Source organism: Hetaerina americana, unplaced genomic scaffold, assembly GCF_022747635.1.
Source record: "Hetaerina americana unplaced genomic scaffold, ioHetAmer1.1.p SCAF_1, whole genome shotgun sequence".
In the NCBI taxonomy this organism is placed as follows: Eukaryota; Metazoa; Arthropoda; class Insecta; order Odonata; family Calopterygidae; genus Hetaerina; species Hetaerina americana.
The window spans coordinates 13,676,245-13,698,858 of NW_027286069.1; the positions used below are offsets into that span (position 1 = coordinate 13,676,245).

Consider the following 22,614-nt stretch of genomic DNA (forward strand, 5'->3'; position numbering starts at 1 on the left):
ATTTTTCAGCATAACATAATGCATAACTCTCTATCTACTGCTCAGTGTGAATTGCAAAGAATAAGCTGTTTTATCTATACCCTCACTATTAAAATCTATCATTCAGGGCACAAAATAGAGAAGTATTCCAGCAATGGCTAACAATACGAGTCAATAATAATGGACATTGAAGTTACAGTTCTCACTAACTTCTGAAAAAACCTTTAAAAAGATTTCTTGCAATCCCAGCATATTTATGACCCATTACTTTTATTATTATGGGTCTATCCACCATGCTAGGATTTTGATGGAATCATGATAAACTTCAATACAAACCAAAACAAAGTCTCCTGCTTTGAACACATTCTTTTGCTGCCTATGAAGCTGCTGACCCAGTATTACGCCTGCTTAAGTCTTTTATGTACACTTGTCCTCACATACACATTGACACTCCATCAATTTTTCCACACATAAATTTTGCCCAACAAATTCTCTCCTACCAACCATAACCTAGAAGTTCATTTTTTTGTTCTGTTCATTTTACTTTTTTAATCTACATTCTTGTCTCAAAAGCACCAAATCGATATTTATTATCTTGCCTCAACAACCAAGTATCCAAGAAGTACATTATAATGTTCCACATAAAATTTTTCACCAATCTTATTTACGAGGTCTCTTTTAGACGGTTAATGCAATCCTTATTTTAATGTCCATCTTACTTTTCCCCCTTGCTTCTACAACACATCTTAAAGAAGTGTATGAGGTCTGTATAATAAATGCACCAACTGGTGAAATCTGGCAGCCATGACATGGACTATAGCCCCGCCCACTTGCGGCACTGGTAGCCTGAGACCCAATGAGCCATCGGTGCTTGGCGGATCATCGAGCTGTGCCTATGGTGTCAGTTAGGCTAGTTTCTGTTGCCCTTGATTTTACTGTGGAATGGAAATTGATGAAATCATGGAGTAACGAATCAACATCAAGTTTTTTGGTGAAGTGCGGTAAGAGTTTTCAAGAAAATACTGAAATGTTGACAGCTGTTTACGGTGACAATGGTCTGAAGAAAACATCCGTTTTCAAGTGGATTAAGAATTTTAAAGATGGCTGACAAGACGCCATGGATGATGCCAGGCCCAGACGACCTTCAACCACCTTCTCTGAAGACAACATTGATCGTATGCGGTCCCCCGTCCTTACCAATCATTAAAAAACTGTCTGAATGATAGCTGATAAACTGAAATTAGGAAAATCAACAGCGCACACTATTTTAACCGAACATTTGGGTTAAAAAAATGCGTGCAAAAATATGGCCTAAGCTGCATTAATTGTTCATCGGTTTCTGGTAAAAAATTTAATCACCATCCTTGATCATCCTCCTTGTTTGCCAGATCTCGCCCCCTGCGACTTTTTCCTATTACCACAATGCAAAAATGTGATGAGGGGATATCAATTGCAAGATGTGGACACAATAAAGCATGAAACGAGAAGACAACTAAAAAGCCTAACCGCCGAGAACTTCCAAGGGTGCTTTAAACAGTGGGAAAAAAGGTGGAAAAGTCTATAGCAATGAATGAAGAGTACTTTGAAGGGGACAAAATTGATGTAGACTAAATTTTGCAAAATAAATTTTTATGACCTCAGTTAACGTATTTATTGGACTGAGTAGTACTGTCCTACCAGTTCTTAGTTATGCCCTCCAACTTTAATGCTTCTTATCATATCTATTAATTTGCGAGGACCACATTACCTGCTTTTTTCTCATTGATCCTTGCGCCAAACCTATCACACTGATAGGGTCAAACAATAACTGAAATTCATGGGCTGACTGGCCAGCATTATTAACATAGCTGATTACAGACTTTCATTCCTTCCTTCAGCTTCCTTTCATTCCCATGAGTCTTACTTTTCCTCGGTGTATATGCTGATAAGCACATGAGACAAAGGACAGTCCTTTGTTACCCTCCTGCACAATACTGTCAATCCTGACCTTCCATTTGCTACACATGCCCGTAAAATATTAGGTACGTCCAAGTTTTGGATAAATCTCTCCAGTGCCTTCCTGTCTACAGTAAAATGTGTATTAAATTTGCCACTCTCATTCTGCCAAATACCTTCTCAAAATCTACAAACCATGCCAATACATACTCTATGTCTAGTTACACTATAGGCTCATTTTTACTAGCAAACTCATTACTGTTATAGCATCATACATATACATCCATTTTCTAAAACAAAACTGATCATCTCTGAAGTAATAATTCACCCACTGCTTTATCTTCTTCCTTATATTTTCCTAAATTCTTAAGCAATCAAACATGCATGCTAGTCATCTATCCCTGATTACTTTCTCCTTTTCATCTTCCTTAATCCTTTATCTATCTCACCATTATGTAAGTATGGGCCAAAGCTAACCACATCACCTCCATGATTTATTACTGTATCTAAACTCTTGGCAAAAATCTTAATCATTTAGCTACCGTCATGGAATATAGACTTGTCTACACTTATTTTCATCTTACCTGATCCCTCCAGTTTTGATTAATAATTTTCCTGCCATATCTCTTAAAGAGTGATTGATATTCATTCTTATTCCTGCACAGTTCTTTCAATATAAGTATAGATATATATTGTAGCTAATAATTGGAGTTTATCACAGCATAATTGTTGTGAGAGATGGTAATGTAGATGAGCAATGTAGAATTGATAATGGCACCACAAAAATTGTAGGTTGAGTATTATTTATACCAAAACATGACTGATTATCCAGTAAGAGTGGAGGCAAGGCAGTAAGGCAGTGAATCTTGGGCGTGCCACAATTAGCATTGATGTTGGCAAAATGCAGGGGATATTGGGTATATGAATTGTATTTGGGGTAAAAATAAAATAAAAAAGGTGGGGGAGGAATGTTGGGAGAATCTTTGGGTCAAACCACCAAGTAGAAATGGGAAAAGAGTAAATAATTTTAGAGGGATGGGTAGACATAGAAAATCAATAGTGAATTATTATGAAAATCAGTTGCTTCTACTGCTTCATACAAAATGTATTATTCTTTAGCTAATCTTACAGTTCAACAGTTTTAGACAATTGTGTCCCCAGCCACTCTTTCTATGTTGATGAACAAAGAACATTATTCATTTTGCTGATTATTGTAAAATGTAGTGTACAGTGGTGGGTATTCAGGAACAGAAGATTAACAAAAAACTACAGTATCAAGTTTTAATGAGGTTCATAACTGACAAATTTGCAACTTTTATGGATCATAAAGAAATGTTTAAATATGAGTTTCCTTCCAAGTAGATAATTACCATTTAAAGCAGTTGATTTTTTATTAACCGACTCAATAAAACACAAAGCAAATTTGATACCCAATCAACCATCATGATTAGCACATTTTGTTGCATTAAGGAAGAGGGACTTAAGTATCAAGTAAATTATCAAATATGATTTTTTAAGACAGAAACATGTTGAAAACGCCTGCAATGCTCCTAATGACATTTATATTAGAATGTATTACATAGTGGTTTAATGTTGACATCGTAAATAAAGTTACCAGTATAAAGATATTAATGAATGCACAGCTTCATATGTGAAATGGCCAGTGAAACTAATAAAAATACTATTTGAATGAGACAAACTAAAGTCACGACAAAAATACTGGTTGATTGCATTGGAATATTCTGGAAAAGGGTCATATTAAGCACTTTTGCATAATATTGTAAACGCACGGTATGCCAAAAAGCAATTTAAACAGCATGTTCACCATCTATTTTAATGCCAGGTATGAGAAAAAGGAGTTAAACCTTTCACCTTTCAAGGCAATTACAACGAATGTTGGCATACACGCATTACGCTATACAAGCCATGCAATAAAGAGTGATCCAAAACAAAAGAATTATTATTGATTAATTTTTGTCGTAGAAAGGTTCCCAGATGTTATCCCTCGCTTCGATTTAACACATGATGAATAAACTTCTACCAAAGTAAATTGGGCACGGAGAATTTTCCTCTACAATAACCTTCTTGGATATAAAACGTAACAAAAACAGTCGCTTAAACCCGATCTTGCATCGCATTACATCATTTAAAATGCGCCTAGGTCGTTGACAAAATTTAAAATACATTCTTCGCTTTGAAACATATATACGCTCATTGCGACCCGATTCTAACACGACTATATACCAAGATTCTTACGTTTTCACAATTATAAAAGCAATGAAAATAGAAAAAAAATATAACAAGACATTTACTATTGATTTCACGACATTTTAGCTATTCCGTATGTCAGGTGTTTCCGTCACTGATTCCAGAATTACAATGAACCCTGCTAATTACAGTGGATTAAAATTTACTTCGTTTTAATATTTTATCCCGGGATACACTACCATTAATAATCTAACTCAAGTTTGTCAAAATGTATGCATATGTCATTTCAGGGTGCAGATAGAAACTACTTAAAGGTCTGAACTAACGAAAGTGATTTTTATCCAAAAATTAAATGACAATATTTACCTGTTGGCGACATTGGAATGAGGTATATAAAAATCTTTGAGGAATGGTTGCAATGCTGCTAGATCCCACTGCGGCTTCCTCAATCGCTCTCCCGGCTGTTTTCCTTTAAGGGTAGACTTATTCGCCCCAATGTCACTTCCTCCGTTGACATAACTTACGCCTCCGTTAACGAAATTGTTACTTCCTCCATTCCCTCTTTTGTCATCCCAGTACCTTGCTTTACTATTAGAACTTTGATCTTGTTCCCGAAACCTACAGTAAACAAACAAAAATTGCAAGCTCAAAAAAAACTTCAGTCCAAAGGCCATTTACGTCGATCCTCCAACCGTTAAAAAAACAATAAAATATATCGTCCACGGCACCACAAGCTGTGCTCGTTTTACTCGCGAATATTCCATAAGAAACGCCAAACATAATATTTCCAAGAATTATTTAATCGGCTAAAATTCATTTCACGTACAAACAAAATGGCGGAACGCTTTCTAGTGACATTTCCGTAACTTCTCCTACACTAACCACTCTCATCAATACTCAGATTCGTCATAATATATATGAAATACAACTACATGGTACTTACATCTTTATCAAATGTAGCAGTATTGCCAGAAATTCTGTCTTAGGGCTGGCTAACCTTTCGGCAGAATGACCTACGAGAAAGCAAACATTCACTTCAACTGAAACTCTCAACCAACCACAGTTTTCAATCCTAGGCTATAATTTTAACCTCTTGAAAGAAATACAAAGCCACTAACCGGCAATATTAATATTATAAATACCAATCTGTCTACCGCATAGTCTTCACAGTCCCGATGTAGAACACCTGAGTTTTGACGGGAGAATCCTATTGCTGGAATCTCGACGAATAGCAGTCGAGCCCAGCCACCTACTAGCAGTTACAGACATCAGATGTCTCTGATATCCACATCTGGCTTATCATCATATTGCCACTTCCCACCGCCAAATTTGAACTTGTTTAAATTACTGTAAAGGTGTAGGGGGTAAGGAAACTTAACCATTAGACTTAATAATACAACAAAATTTCCATAAAAAATGTTTATTAAAACAATAGATACATAAAAATCACTTTTCGTCAAAAACTCACAGTAAATTTCATCAATGTTCTTGAATGTGGTCTTCATAAATATTTCAGATTAATAATATCTAATATTTGTACATGCGGCTACATTTACTGTTTATCTGTACACAACCGAACGTAAAGACACGATAGAAGATCAAAATTTAATGCACTAAATCATTCACAAGTTCACTCAACCTAATACAATTTGGAGTCAGTTCCACTATTATTTATCATGATGATTCAATATTCCGCACAAGGAAATATTTCCGTGAAGCTCAGAGCTTTGTGTATTAGTAGAAAACAATTAGCCAGTGAATCAGTTTCATCCTTCACAGCACTCTTCAGCTGAATAAACATGTTCCATATTTTCCATTTGGTAGATTTCACCCATCACGCTGTAATGGAACCAAATACTCTAGGTTAAAAATATTTTATACCCTTCTTTCTACCCAAAATGATATAGTCCTACAAATGAAAATTTTAAAAACATCACAGAGCAAGTACTGCAGCTAATAATCACATGAATTATTTATTTTCAGCGCCATGATTTGGACAATATCAGTTTAAGATGACAGATGAATAAAAGTACAGACTTCATTACTTTGAATGTGACAATCAATATACATTTCATCAATCATCTGAGTACAAATTTCACTGTCAGTCTGGGAGCAATTTCACGCAATGTCAAAAAAGTAAGCACTAGTCAGTTCCTGCTGGCAACATCAAAGAGTGATAATAAACATGACGCAGTCATGTTTTCTCTCACTGTTTTTTAAAGTTTGCACAATAAAAAACAAACTAGCAATTTCACTATTAAAACTTCTGAGCCTGCTTGAAGGTTGCTCCTCTTATTCACACTTCAAGTCTTCACACTCCAGTAGCTATTTCCGATCACATAATCTCCTAAAACAATAGAAAAATGATACCAAGATGTTTAAAAATAATTTTATAAAACTGGAGAGATGAAATTTAATTGAAAGTACATGGGTTAATTATGAAGACTTGTAAAACTAAACTATGTATGTACCTAGTGGTAAAGTGAATAGCCAAAACCCAAGCAGCAAAGATTAACAGAAAAGAACTTGAGAGGAGCATCAGAGAAAAACATCTAAAAACCTTTGATAGTGATGTAAATCACAATACTTGACCACATCTGATGATTGAACGCCTACCATCATATTTTCTACTATGGCAGTTTCTACCAAACTTAAGGAACCAAATACATTACAATATACTAATCCTGATTTAATCATAGCGATCACACTTGCAACGTGTTTTCTTCACATGTTTTAGCGAGAAAGAAATCCTCAGTATAAAAAGTCAAGTGTCAATAAATGCTTTGCAAAAAGTTAATACATCTTCTGACAAATAAATACTGTATCAGCAAGTGCTCTAAAAAAAATCATCTTCCTGAGGCAAAAGATGATGAAGATTAAATGTCCAAAAATAAGCTGAAGATTAATTTCTGTAGTGTATTACATAACGATAATAGAGTAAGTCAACTTTTGACTAATACTTTCTGAAAAGAATTTTTACCATTAAGCAAAAGTAACTCTTAAGAAGTATTAAAAAAATTAAATATTTATGCATGTGTAAATAAATAAATGTATTTCAATATTTATATGTATTTATATGCATGTATATAGACATAAAATCTTCCATTTTTCGATCAGAAGTGTTTTATTTATATGAAGATATCCATTTGAAAAGATTAAAATATTTAAACTCTATTCTTAACTTTTTCATTGCAATCAATGATGAATGTAAATTGCCTAAGTCATTTTGCTGTTTTGCAATAAATATGCTGAAATTGCGGAACCTGTTATGGGACTGAATATACTGTACGTGTGTTTCTGTAAATAAAGGTGGCAATTTGTGGTTGAACACATTGTGTTAAAATAAGATCTAGCCATTACTATCAGAAAGAAAATAAGCTAACACAGCAGTTATGTGGCCTATAGGAAGGTGACTATCATTAATATACTGAGTGGCTAGAAGGATTCACAATACATTCTAATTAATGTAACACTGAACTCGGAACATCAGTATCATATTATCTGAATTTTCGGTCATTTTCCTCAAGTAAACATCCCCCTTCATTCCTAACTATTCACTGCAAAATTTACACACAATTTAGAGCATGAGGGACCAGAGCAAGTTTTGTGCAGAGGGACATGCTCTAACTTTCTTCTACTATTACTACTTCCTGCACAATCAACTACCAGAGTTAGGTTCTTAGTGCATGCATTGGTGATGTTGGCTCTTTATGCCCATTTATTACTGTGCCCACTTTGAGTGATGAACCTAAGTGGAAATAAATTGAACCCATTACTATATCACTTTTCTTCAGTTATATCATGATTTTTACCGTGCAGCACATTTGTACTTTTCAGGCCATTTACATGGTCCATTAATCAAGCAGATGGAAAATGAGAATGCACACATTAGTTGTGCCACACCAACCATTGTTTAGCATTAAAACAAATTATTGACAAGATAAAGATTATTTCCAATTACTTCATCCAAATTGCACATCTGTTCACTTTAATTCCAATGACGTATAGTGGGTTCAATGCCTGAAAAAGTGACCAGAAATCAGCAAATGGTTTCTATTTTGTGGTTTTATGGCGTTTCGAGTGTAGATCGACAGTTGAAATATGAAGTAACACTGCTAGAAGAGGTTGAGCTTCATTAATAATTCACTGTTAAGGTGATAATCGTCTTGTAAACATCCCACCCAAATGAGGAATAAAACAACCAATCATTCTTGAGTATGTCAAAATTTGTACAGATTATCAATTTTGATTCTGTGAAATGCTCTCTTCTCGTGAAATTCTATTCTAATATTGATAAACTGAATATCAACTATGCTACACAAATCGGAAATAAACATTTTACAAATATTGTAATAAATACAAATTTAAGTGTAAGTGAAAATTTGATTTATCCTATTGTTTAATGTGATAAAAATGGCGAAATAAGCTGCCTATTTCATTTTTGTACAGGCTTTTGTGATAAACATTTGTAAACTTTGAAAATATTTTGAAAACTTTGTAGTTCATTCTTAATAAAATAATCAATTGAAACACTTTAATTGTAGATCCAAGAAATAAGTTGTAAAATGTAGAATAAAATATCAAAACAATTCCACAATACGTGGCATTCCGCTACGTACAGTATGCTTAAAATATGCATTTTACAAATTGCATTTTCATACTCAGTAGTGATTTGTTTCTTTTTACTAGAATTTTTGAGAAAATATAAAAAGTTCAGATTAGGAGCAATTTTCATTTCAAATACACAGATGAGCTTGTAAAAATAAAGCCCTAAAGGTAGTCGTGAAAATAGTACTTCTGTGTTCACACCTACTTATTGTTTACGCTATTTTGAATTGATAATTTATGATTCCAAACAACATTTGTGTTGATGCTAGTCAGCTGTTTTGAAATTGCATGTCAATGAATGGAAATCTGCTTCAGATTTGTAAACAGTGCCCTTAAAAACCCTGTCCATACAGAATTTCAAGATGAATTAGTTTTTAAATAATAAGTCATCTGCATTGCACATAGTATTTTTTCGAATTTTGGCTGTAATTTCAATGATCATGAAAACAACAAGGAAACAAGTTTTGTAGAAATTTGAATATTATTTCAGTTGTGACCAGCTTTAGGGAAGTTGGCTCCATTGTGTGATGTTGGAATATTATCAGGTGTCTCATTCTTTGTTCAGTTATTTACATCATCTGACTATCTTCAGCTCTACGATCTTTCCTCATTAGAATACACCAATTATTACTCTTAATTTTTAATCATTAATACTCTTAATTATTAATGTTTCTTTTCATTTTGTGATTTCCATGCTCCATTCAAGCTAAAAATATAAAAGCAATAGAAGCTTTTTCTTTGCCAGGAAATCGGTCTAATCCAGTCATTTTCTTACCTACAGATTATGTCCATTTCTTCTGTTTATCAACTCATTCATCATAAAACCAAGACCTACAACTTCGAAAAGTATGTAATATTTGTATGAGTTGTGTTCCGTCTAAACAGTAGATTTGAATTTCCCTTGCTAAGTGGCTAAATCATTTCAAAACAATATCATGACACACAAGTGATAACAGTCTTATTGCTACAACTTAAGTGATTTACTCAGGTTGAAGTAACAAGACGGATGATCATCTCGGTATCATGAAAACGGCATTTACTCATAAAGAAATAAAAAGAACTCCCGGACAGACAACAGGAAATAGTTTTAAGTCAATTCACAGATATTGAAATTAATTACAGAATAAAACAAATGTGGAAGCAAAACTGAAAAAACAGATTGAAGTTTAAGCAGCAAGATAAAAGCACCCCTTAACAATGGACACCCACTGAACCTGAAAAAGTAATCCACAAGACAAAGGATATATTACAAACAAGGGACAATGCTTTCTTAACAAATAGGTTGACTGCACTGTTCACATTCCAAAACACAACTTACAAACAATTTGAGTTTCCCTTCCACTGGAATTCAGGAGGGGAGCAACCAACCAGGGGTGATGGAGCATGTTGAGTTCTGGGGAGATGGGAATTGTAGAATGTTTTTCCCATTTACATGTGTGCTTTACATCAGGTTGCCAATTTTCAATTAATAATGAAACAGCTATATAAATAAAAATGTTTAAATGATGCCGATCATCTTAATATCTTCAATAGAACTTAAATGTAAAAAAAGTTAAACTGCAATGAAACCAACATGACTGCTTTATTCAGTTACGATGGAGAAAACATTAAAAACTACACAGAAAGATGGATTAATGATGCCCTAACACAATATAATCTTCTACATTATATGCATATATATAAATATATAGAGGGAAAATGCTTAATGCTTACCAGTAAATGTGCTGATGATGCAATAATGAAAGCATATGTGGGAAAAGATACCGATCACTGACCAACAACTAACATAAATCAAATGGAGGAATGCAAAAGAAATGACTTCAGTTTGACCCAGAAACTAACAAACTGGTGCAAAACCCACAAAGGAAAAATGGAAAAACATGGTTGGTTGGTTGACTGGCAAAAGGGGGGGCTATACCTGTTTAGGGCGGGTGGGCGCGTGCACCTCACGCCACATAGGCATATCCGTCCCTGGGCTGCCTTGGCGGCCCATATGATCCCGCCGCCTCTTGAGGCGGCAGATTCCCCCCGTCCCCTACAGGCCCAGGCGGCCCATTGTGGTAAGATGGTCCACTGTGGTGGCTATGGGATAGTGAAGTCTGCTGGTGAGACTCGGATGGAGTGTTGTGGTGCTGGTGGTGAGATGGGGGAGGTGGTTGACTGTACTGCTGTGAGGCAGGTTGCGAAGGTTGGTAACTCCCAGGGTTGTCATCTGCGTTGTAATAACTGGACCCATTTGGTAAGGAGTGATGGGAAGAGGACTGGTGTGACGAAGATGATTGGTGGGAGGAGGATGATTGGTGGGATGAGGATGGGTGCGAGGAAGAGGAGTGGGACGAGGAGGAATGGTGATGGTGATGGTGGTGGTGGTGATGGTGACTTGAGTGTTCCCGTTTGTTGTTCGGGGTGGGAGACGGAGGGGGTTGGTCCAAGGTGCTCTGGTGGTGGGATGAGGAGTGAGACCGGGGTGGGGAAGAATGTTTAACAGTGGACCCATGACTGGATATGTATTCTGCTGCCTGGACCTGTGGCGGGGGGGCAATGTTGAGCGAGAGCAGGGGCACAGGACCGCTCCCCAAGGAGGGAAGCGGCCGGGAAGAAGCATGGTTCGCCATCATCCTCGCAGCTGACGAATGGGAGGAGGAGCCTAGGTGGCTCCCCCCTCCTCCGCTTGCAGTAGAAGACACGCCCCCTCTGGTCGACCCATGGAGGTCGAGGGGCAGCAGCCGCCGCGTCGATGACTGGGGTGAGGAGGTGGACTTGCCTGATCGATCATTCTCTCGACCTCCACCTCGGCTTCGGTCCCTGCGTCCTCGGCTGCGACTCCTGCTTCTGCTTCGGCCCATCCGACCACCCATCCGGCCACCCCCACCACCCGAAGACTTCCAACGGTTGCGACCTGATACCAGAGAATTGCACGGTTACAAAAAAAATGAACTGACCCCACAAAAAACAATCCTGTAACCACTTATTCAAATTCCATAAGACAAATTTATCATTCCCTTAAAAATTACATCCCTGATATTTTGATTGGTAAAGCATGACAACTGAAACCGAAGCATCATGGTCCAAACATGCATAACATTTAAATCGAGTAGATTGGTAATTTTTAGTAAAAAAAGAAGACAGCAACATAAGGAGAACTTAGGAATATCTGGTAACAATTAATGATTTCACTATTTATTGAGACATGGACTCAACTATGGGGAAACAAGAAAAGGAGAACACTATGAAGCAGCAAGCTTGCAAGATGAAAAATAAAGCAAGATTTCAATCTGAGGATTTGAATGCATGGCAGCTGACTTGAATCGATTCATTTATGATTGGAGAGCAGGGAAGTAATGTGTTCACAGAGGAGGAAGTTTTGTATTTTAAGTCTTGATATAAGGATTTTTAAATGTTTAAATTAAATTACAATTAACTCATGATACTAATTTTTCTTTTCAACATTTTATCTTCCAGAAAACACATTTTTATTACTTTGCTATTTTGTATTTTCTACTATACTTCACTGGCTCTGTCTTTTATCAAAGGCAAAATGTCTTTGGGCTCTTTGAAGGACCTAAGATCTTAACATTTTCAAGACAATAAGCTAAGAACCAACTCAAAGATCATTGTTTTCACATGGCTTAGTGTGTATAAATGGGTCAAAGCATTTCCAACATTCTTCCCATTGAACACAAAGGCAATACATTCTTAAAATATTCAAAAGTGATTGAATAAGAAATGATCTGAATTCCAAATTCCAGTATCTTTTCAACGATTTGGAATACATTGAATAGAGTAAAACCAACTCAAGGGGATCATTGACTGCCCTACTACAGCAGTAATAGTGTCTTGGGCAATACAATGACATCCAATTTACTAAACCTACAAATAACAATGTTTGTTGCCCTAATAAATTTCTAATAAATATTTTACCCAATTATGAAATGGAAAATGGGTTACATACATAGTTTTAGTAAATAAAATTGCTGTGCAAAGATCGATTATTATTGATTTCAGGATGAATCGGTGAAAATTCTAGCTAATTCAATTATGCTGTAAAAGGTTCATCAACCAAAATTGTAGAATTGGTCGTATACAAGATAGCTTTCTTGAGTGCCGAATTCCTACACCAGAAAAAATTAGCAAATTTTTTGGTGCTTACAAAAAATTTCAATCATGGAGGTGTACCACAGAAATATAACAGTTTCTAAAAAGATTATTGATTATTAATACCTCTTGCTGAGTTCAGAATATCACACATTTAATGACTACATAAAATGCGCCTGTGATTGATAGAAAACATTCACTGCATTGGTATTTCAGAATAAGCACATAGTAGTCATAGAGTAAGCCCATCCTAATCTGAGCCCAATAATCTTGATTGTGTCCAGCCAAGTGGTTGACATGGTTTCTTTTGGGGTCAAAAGATAGCCGTACTGAATACTTTGCCAAAAACATGTTTTGCTCGCCAAGTTTCTCTGAACATGAATTTAGCCATTCTTCACTTCTCCAGTAATATTTATAATTATAAATTATCAGTGAAACATACAATAAAGGTCATAAATCACTGGTTCATCAAAATGCCACACGCTGGATAGTTGCAACACAATTTTTCATGATAGATGGCCAGTTCTTTCCATGTGCTTCCGCAACTTACAAAGCAAATACCTAATTATTCTGAGTTCTTCTGACAGTAAAAATGTAAAATAAACATGGCATCAAAATATGTTGTAGTAAAAGAAAACATAACTTTTAACACTGTGGAAAACATGAAGGTAATTGACGAGTTGGAAGATGGGGTCTCTGCTGTTATTTTATTATACATTTATCCCATGCTTTGAGAATTTATCTTCATCACTGAATAAATAAAATTGGTATTTCTTCACACATAAAACTTCATAACCCTACCGGTTTCGACACATAGGCCTATGCGTCAAAGCCGATAGTATTATATAGTTTTTGTGTGAAAAAATATGAAGTTTATTTATTCAGTAAACATGAATTTTCACAAAGTAGAGCCTTAAACTATCAATTTCAAAATATCTTCACTTTTTATTACTAACATAACCGACAATTTTGCAGCCTTTTCTATTCCTTTCTTAGTGATTAGCCTGTTTTGAGGCATGGACACAATTTTGCTAGATGGGACCAATTGCCTAAGCCTTGATACATGCTGTCATTTACTACAATATTTTGTTTTCTTTGAAGCTAACCAGCAAACAGTTACAATAATTTAATAGTTAAGATATTCTTTCCTCATTCAAAATTTCCTCTATGATGAGGTTGAAGACTAGGTATATCAGGATGTGCAAAATAATGAGCAAATATGGAATAATTCTAATAATACTATGGAAGAATAGTTTTTCTGACAAAGAGAAAACGATAACATGTTATTTGAACTTACACATTTTGTATGCATCCTCAGAAAAAATAGTAGCTGGATAGGTAAAAATGATGAAGTACTCAATAGTGCACAGTATGCGATACATACGAGAGGATGGAATATAGGCAATGAAAGCTATTATTGAATTATACTTTCAAAGAATCGTGGGAAATGGTCTGACAGTTAGGTGGAGTCACCTGCTGATGTGCACCAAAGTGAGAAAATCTACACTTTCTCTTCTTTCAATTGATGTGTACACATGATCATTTAGAGGTATGCATATCAACCTGGGATGGAAAAGAGAGGGCTAATAGTGTATCAGAAATTTTGTTACTTCTATTCAGGGAAATTCCATTACCAAGAAAAATTTCTTAAGCTTAATATTTACTCTCTCACAGTTCTGAACTATTTAGTCTCAGTCACTTGCCATTATTGGGCCTTAAATATCATATGATATCAACAAACATAAACAATAATAAAATCAATGCATTACATTTCTTACAAGCATTCATATAAAATAATTTTTAATTAGCACAAAAAGGGTTATCACACCACATCATGGTATTCAGGGGGTAAATAAATACTTCAAAACTTCCTCCAGAAGCATTGTATTTCCAAAATGTCCATGAAATTAATTAAGGTTAGGCCTGTCGAAAAAGTATTTTCAATTGGTCCTTTTTCAGCCATGTTAACTATACAACAAACCCTCCAATAATGGTTGAAGCAGGAAAAAAACCACTATGAATCTAAATTAAGCAATAGAGATTAATGCCATTAATAGAGACACCCTGCATTTCACTGGACAGTGAAGGAATGCTAGAAGATGTGGAGCCAAAAAAAAGGGTTAGTGCAAATGGCTTTCATTTGACTTCCCAACTACCTAACTGCCTCCCTAACAATTGTGTAAATGCTGTTGGACAGTAATCTCATTGATATGATGCCAAAAATGCTTCTTTGAGTTACAAATGTGTTTCCTGAAAATCACCCTTTCACCTACTGAAAATTACTCATGATTATATGGAATCTATAACGGCACAAAATGCATTGGGATAGAACAATTCCATACTTTGAAGAGAGTGTGAGAATATGTTTTTGTATCTCCCTTCCATTACTTTATCAATATAATTTAATTTTGTTCACATTAAAAAATAATTATATTTGCAGAGCCTTGGGGAAAAATGGAAGAAAATTCACTTCCAAGGTCTTTGCAATTATACGACTACAGTCGGATAATAAATTATTTTTTAAATTTAAGATTTCCATACTCTAGTTGGTAGGATAGATATTTTCTGAAGCTGAAGGAATTCAGTGAAATTCCTCCTGTTTAGCATATTATACTGTTGGCTTTCCTGTGAAAGTATGAACACAAAGTATTAGTTATAACTCTGATAAGAAAGTGAAAATAAAAAAAATTCTAGCAGCCATGACAGAGAAAACAAGATAAGTTACAATTAAGTTTGGATGGAATGAGGTAAGCATGCTATAATGAGCATAATTGGCTGAAAAGGATTTCCATTGCTTTGGGGTGAATAAATTCTGGATAGTAAGCATGAAGTGATATTGATTGTGAAGAGGCAGTAAAAACAAGTAAACAAAAAACAGGTGGTTAAAAAATACAATAAAGCTATAAAAAATCTTGCATGTAGAAGCAAAAGGTGCTTAGCACTATTGAAGATTATGTTGCGAAATACACAGATGAGTCTTAGTCACCCCTGGATGTTAGATACCGACCTCTATTTAAAAACACTGTAACTTTGTAAATGGGGAATGCCTTACGGACTCTCACGGCTAGGGTAATTACTACTAATACAAGTCTTCAATGCAAAATAATTGCCAATCAGAGGGTCCTTAAAAAGTGCTTAAAACTTTTCACAGAACAATTCCTTAATTTTTAATGCTGTTGAAATGTATGATAGAATCATGAGAGAATAAAAGACAAAATGACTAATGACCACAGATTAACAATATTTAAATTTACAGGGCTGCATGAAGTATCATATAGTATTTCATGCATGTGGACTATGATATTGGAAATACAAATGTGAGCTGTACAGGTACCCCTTGTTTCATGAAATTTTATATGCGGAAATATGACAAAAAGTGAAAAATTGTGAGGTACCACACCAGATCAGTATTTTATGTGCAAAATGTAAAAAAGAAATGAAAGAACACATTACAAAACTCGATATCTGAGGCTATTTGAGTTCAATGCATCACAATGTTTGATGCAGTCATTATTCTGTGTCATGAAAAAAACAGAAGGCAAAGAAAGAGCTCTCTTGCATTCCCTTCATTGCAATAGGAGGCATAAGACCAAATAACACTGCAAACCGGGCAAAACTGCTCCCAAAATGCTGGATTAAAGTTAATCACTGATGAAGAGGATAACTTTGGTGATGCAGAGGCTATAGAAGAAGCTGACCATTTCATTGAGGGATGGGAGAAAATACAATCACTTTATGAGTTGTCTGCAAGTTAGATCAAGTCAAGAGTCAGTGGACAACTCTAAACCTATTACAGCTCCACTACCATCAAGGTACTCCATTCCTGTGGCTTCATTGGCACAGATAGAGATTCAGACATGGGTGACAGTGAAAATGATAGTGATGTGGAATGTCCGCCAGGAATCTAGCCAAGGGGTGTAATCCCCAGCTCTAGAGTCACTGGTGGAGGAAACCACCTTGAGAATGATGCTCATCCAGCTTCAGACACTGCAAAATGCTCCTCAACAATTGAATCTTTTTTTGCTCAAGTTTGAATTAGATGAAAAATGTAGGTGGTGATTCTTGATGAGTTATATATTTTACAGATCAAAATTTCATAGCAAATGTTGACTAAGTTTCATTGTTCTTTTATCCAGTGTGTTCTAGCATTAATTCTCATCAATTTAGTAAATAAAATCATACCAGTTTGTGTATTTTGAAATGAATCAGAAAAAATTTCACAGAGAACTAAGGAGATCTCAATGAAGTTGATGAATTAAATGAAAAGTAAAGTTATTGAAAAATGGGGAAAAGGAGTGGCATGGTTGATATGTGCATACAATCAGTCAAAATCAATGATTTGCATTTTCTTCATGAACAAAGAAAATATTGAGGAGATGCAGTGGAACCTTGCTTAACGAGCACCTCACATTGCATGTAATTGGCATAATAAGCAAAATTGTTGGTCCCAGAAATGACTCGCTTAACAAGTGACAAAGAGGGGGGAATTTTCGGGATGACTGCATGCCTATGACTTCGGTTTGTGTTTAGCATTGGTTCCACTAGCTTTAGTGTCTCTAGGGGATTGAGATGGTGCGGTGGCAAACATACAGGCTTCCCATTGTGAGGGCCCTGGTTTGAATCCTGAAGGCAGCAGATTTTTTTCAGTAGTATCCTGGTCTCTACTTGAGGTACTTTGTGGAGAGCCCTTTGAGTGAGAACAATGTCCGTCGGATGGGGCGTTAAACTGCAGACCCCCTGGTGCCTTTTTACATGAGTAGGCTAATGCCCATGATGGACCTCTCTCTAACCTTCCTTTCTCGTCCATCCCTAATGGCGCAAAATGACCTTAGCTGTCGGTCGCCTACCCTAAAACTACTACTACTTCAGTGTCTCTAGTTATCACACATTTTTCTAAACTTGTGTTCAAGCTTATTATTAGTGATTCTTCAGCACAAACTTTACTAATATTTTTTGCATTTTTTTTAAATGACCAAGAAGAAAAATCTGTAGGAAGAAAGCCACACAAAAATAAAAATAATATCAGAAATAAAAAGTAAAGTCACTGAAAATCGGAACAATGTGTGAGCATGGAAGATCTAGTATGCCCAATAGCAATTGGTTGACATCAACAATTTGCATTTTCTTCAAGAACAAGAACAAAATTAAAGAGATAGGTGCTTCAAAGAGTGACAAGATTATCTAAGCAATGGGCACATATTCTCAAAAATGCCAAGAGGTTGCTTCTCATATATATAAAGGAAAATTATGTTACTGTAATTTTATAATCATTAACTGTTTAAATGGATAAAATGGGTTGGTGCACTTTCCATATTTACCCATGTATTTGCATAAAACATGTCTCTATTCAATAAATTATAACCACCAATTCATTTTTCATAATCCCATTATAAGCAACAATTTTGGAGGACCATTTGTGCAATAATGAAATATATACCAGAATTGTGAAATTCAAAGAAATTCGAAAGGATTATTTTTTGAAAGGGGTAATTCCTAACATTGAAATGAGAAAACAAAACTACAAAACACATAAAACTCTACATGCCACTACCCATGCTATTAACATCTAGAAAGCAAACATTAAGGTATAAGTAGAAAAACCAATTATATAAGGTATGGTATACAAGCTGGACTCAAAAATAGAAAATATGTCTATAATTAACACTACCCCAACACTATTCTCTCTATTGGGAAACAACCATTAAGATAGCATAATAAGCATATTGAATTCATGCAATCTAATCTTTCATTTGCCATCTATCTACAACAAGAACATCTTATTATTTGGTCTTTAGACATGATCTAAGACTATAAATAAATACCTCGGCCACCACATGATCGAGACATATCAGACATCTCAAGCAGCTTAGGGTTGATAACTTGATTTGCTTCTCGAAGCACTGACACCAGGTCACCAGCCTGTTTCATGTTGTTTGGTGTAAAGAAAGTATAAGCTGTTCCAGTCCTTTGGGATCTTCCTGTCCTTCCTATTCTATGAACATAATCTTCTGAGCATGATGGGTAGTCAAAGTTGATTACAAACTTAACGTCTTCCACATCTATATTGGGAATGTTAAGAGAAAAAAAAAGAATAATTGGTAGTTGGCTTACTATACATCACAGATGAGGTCCCTGATATATCAAATGAACTATTGCCACTTCAATTACACTCCGATGGGAACTTTATTTTATAAGCTTGATATTTAAAAGCACCAGCGATAATACAACATGACATCTACAGCAGAACAATTAACTTGTTGGTATCCATGATAAAAATGTTTGCATTTTGTGTAAAATTCTACCATTGCAAGCAATCTTTTCCAACCACCTAACTAAATTCGTTAAATGAACTTAAAAAACAAAAACATAGCAAAGCAATCTTTATCAAATACAGGCAAACAAAATAACAGTAATGATTGTCAAAAGAAAACTCAAGAAGGATAAGTGTTGCAACCTATGACAAATTATTTAATGTAAAATAATTTCAAAAATAAGTTGGCAAATTATACTGAACTGAAATCTAAGGGCGAACATTTTCACTTACAAGGTAAGGAAAACAAAAATATCCAAAGCTAAAAAAAATATGTCCTCATTAAGCCAACAAAATTTATTAAGAAGAAAAATTTGATTAACAGGCATTTTAGGGCACATTTGGACTTTACCTAGTACCCTGCATCAAACGAATATCTCATTATGTTACAAACTTAAATTTCCAAAATAGGGAACTGAAATATAGAAATATATAATATATGAAAAAGGCCACCCTTGAATTGATTACATGTTTAAGACCCACCCAATGCAACAGACAAATTTGCATATTGACTTCTTAGGGGTAATCCACGACCTATGTCCATTCATGGGCAACACCAGGGCCTCAGAATAAGGAGAGAACTTCAACTGGACATCCGCCAGGGCACGCAGTCCAATTACCTGCGGCGGGAGCCACCGACCACCAGGGCCACATGCCGCCAGACGTTAACGGCCCGACCCTATTTTGTGGCACAGGCGGGCCCCTCAGGCGGATTACATGGGGCCCCGCCACCGCCACTGCGAGGGAGGGGGCGCCCGGCAGGCAAGAGCATGCCAGCCCCCGGCGGAGTCCGTCCCTTTCCTTGTGAGGCGGCTATGCACGGATTTTCCTCACAGCATACGCAGGGGGCACAAGGGGTAAGTGGAGGGAAGGGGAAGTAGATGGTGTGTAGCCTTAGCTCATTCTCCCTGACTTCAACAGCATGGTACATCCTTGTGTAACTGCCATATTCACTTATTCTAAACCAGCAAGTTATTCAAAACCACCATGAGAAATTTTATGTACCGTGTTCTGTATTTACCTTAGGAATTGCACCCTGTAACTCTGTTTTTGTAGTTAAGTCTATAATTATTAACTTTAATAACACATAGTTGAGCATGCAAAATTGAAAAATGATTACATGTAAGTAGCTTCTTTTAAACATTGCAGTACTAGTGAGACAAGGTTCTACATTTCACTGTGATAAAATGAAATCAATTTTTCACTTTGCACTCAGGATATTTAGCGATAGTAATTAAATTGGTAAGTTAAAACAACAAAAGATACGTTGCCACATGAATGAAAAGCGTTAAATAATTATATTTCAGCATTTTTTCAAGGCTTAATCCAATACTAGAAGTTTCATAATGAGCGCTTTAGAGCAGTCTCCTCCAACTCTAATAAAACCTAGGCCACATTTTGCATAGGTGAACATAATAATATGTTAACAGTATTTATATATATTCAAAATATGAGTCATGATTCAAATGCTGAACTACACAAAAGTTTCAAGCCAATCTACAGTCACAAGCTTAAGACCATAGTAAATGAGCCATGCTTTCCCAGTGAATGTGATTCAAATTAAAAGCTGAATAAAGTGGTTCTCTGATATAATTTTGTGCACCATCACCCATGTACATTTCACAATTTAGTACAGTCAAAAATTCAAGATTACTTTAAATCAAAATCTAATTAGCACCCCTTAACTGTTAATATAAAAGGAGACTTTCATTTCATTTGAAATAACTTAAAAAATTTCAACTTAATCCAATTTAAAAAATTGTACTCTATTATGATAAAAAAATATGCCATTATTTATACGTCCATGCAAATTTAACTACACTGCTGTAAATGAATTTACTCAGAATAATAAAAAATCAATGAAACTGCACTAAAACAAAAAATGATAATTTTGTACAGTTTTAGGAGCACAATTGAACAAAATTTACAATTATCCCCAATTTGACTTTCACCCCATCATGAAAACCTTACCAGACTGTTAAATTTCTATTAATAGTTGTTGTTGTTATTAGTTATATTTCTATTAATAGTTTCTATTAACTCAAAAAATGTTTCAATAAGAACAAATACTTAAATTTCACATTTTTAATGCCTATTCCTTGAAATTAAGTGTGCATGAGGGACAATTAATATAAATGAAGTAGGAAAAAACCTTGAACATCACTCAAGAGAAGTAAGGTGAAATTACCATATTGAAATATAAAACCAGAGTGTTCTTTTGAATTTGTGCCTTTAAGACTGATTCTAAGCATACAGAAAATCACATATGAAGTAAAGCCTCTAGATGGACGTTCCTCCAATTCAAATTAGAGTTAATATTCACCCATATTAGGAAGTATATACTGAATAGAAAACTGTCTACTGAGTGGAAAAATTAATTACTTCACAAAGTCAAGAACATGATGCAAAATACATTCAAGCAGCATTGACAATGCAGCAATTTCTCAGTTAACAACATGCAAAAAAAAAACTCATGTTGACACACTTTGAAAGAAAAAAGGTAAGACGTTATTATGATTGATGCCATTCATGAACACTACAGAATAAATTAAGAATACCTTTGCTGTTCACAGCAACATCATTTAAAATTTAACATAAGATCCTGAATGCTTCGTGTAATTATGGTAGTCCACATTTTAAAAATTGGGTCCCGTTACATTCAAATGCAAGATATTATCAGTAAGGTAAGCAACAAAATCTAATATTCAACACCAGAATGTACCATGCTATGGGTAGTCTTTTTTCTCTTGCTCTGATTTCTTTTCACCATGAAATGAACTGTATTATATATTTTTGATAAAAATTATTCATTAATTGAAAATACATCTTTCCAAATACTTGAAGAATCAAAATATAATTCTTATCAATATCTAGGGTGTGGACTGAAGGGTTTTCCTGCAAGACACCATCATTCATTCATGGAACCAGGGGTCCTGGGGAGGACTTGGAGAGTGGGGGGGGGGGACTCCAGCGGAAGAGCATTACATCAATGGCTGCCCAGCCGGTTGACGAAGGGGGGACGTTGTTATCTCCCCATCCGTGGCGGGGTCACAGGAGGGGTTGGGGATTATGCGATCCCGACATGCGGCAAGCGAGCCGACGCACGGTTCTCGCCCAGTTGCCGTGACGAGTCGGGGCGGCGGGTGAGAGCCGGGCGAGGGCTTGTGGGCTTGTGAGGGTTTTTTCCTCGGGTGCAGGGGAGGGGGGAAGTGGCCTGTGCCCTTTCCAGGCCTCCCCTTAGCAACCTGCCCGGTGACTCTGACCCACCGCCTTGCGAATGGGCAAGGCTCAAGAGGCACGGCCAGGAGATGCAACTATGCACATTGTTTGCTATTGCTTTCCTTTTCCCTCTCATATTAATGTGTGCATCTCCCTTGCGCCTCTGCAAAGGAGAGAAAAAAGAACCAGGCGGATTAATTCGGGAGCTCGTAGAGAAGATTACCTCTTGTCGCCCGAGGCCAACGCTCAGCTCGGGTATC

General features: G+C 35.8%; 2 protein-coding genes across 10 annotated transcripts in view; both read right to left on the bottom strand.

The window, feature by feature from the left end:
- The window catches only part of LOC139688508 (uncharacterized), a 39,215-nt gene extending 33,869 nt beyond the window's left edge, over positions 1-5,346 (bottom strand). For 2 of the 5 annotated variants that reach the window (XM_071586039.1, XM_071586027.1), the window contains exons 1-3: positions 5,241-5,346; positions 5,066-5,135; positions 4,489-4,740 (exon numbers count right to left, since the gene is read on the bottom strand). In XM_071586039.1, the coding sequence (XP_071442140.1) occupies positions 4,489-4,740; positions 5,066-5,067 (254 nt within the window). In that variant the 5' untranslated portion in view covers positions 5,068-5,135; positions 5,241-5,346. The remainder of the gene's footprint in view (positions 1-4,488; positions 4,741-5,065; positions 5,136-5,240) is intronic. The other 3 variants (XM_071586029.1, XM_071586049.1, XM_071586059.1) reach the window with 3 other exon arrangements.
- Positions 5,347-5,584: 238 nt separating this feature from the next.
- Positions 5,585-22,614, bottom strand: part of LOC139688451 (uncharacterized) — a 39,770-nt gene continuing 22,740 nt past the window's right edge. The window contains exons 11-13 of one of the 5 annotated variants that reach the window (XM_071586025.1): positions 18,648-18,884; positions 11,495-11,629; positions 5,585-5,961 (exon numbers count right to left, since the gene is read on the bottom strand). In XM_071586025.1, the coding sequence (XP_071442126.1) occupies positions 5,957-5,961; positions 11,495-11,629; positions 18,648-18,884 (377 nt within the window). In that variant the 3' untranslated portion in view covers positions 5,585-5,956. Of the gene's footprint in view, positions 6,470-10,648; positions 11,630-18,647; positions 18,885-19,357; positions 22,518-22,614 lie in introns of those variants that run through there. The other 4 variants (XM_071586024.1, XM_071586023.1, XM_071586022.1 and 1 more) reach the window with 4 other exon arrangements.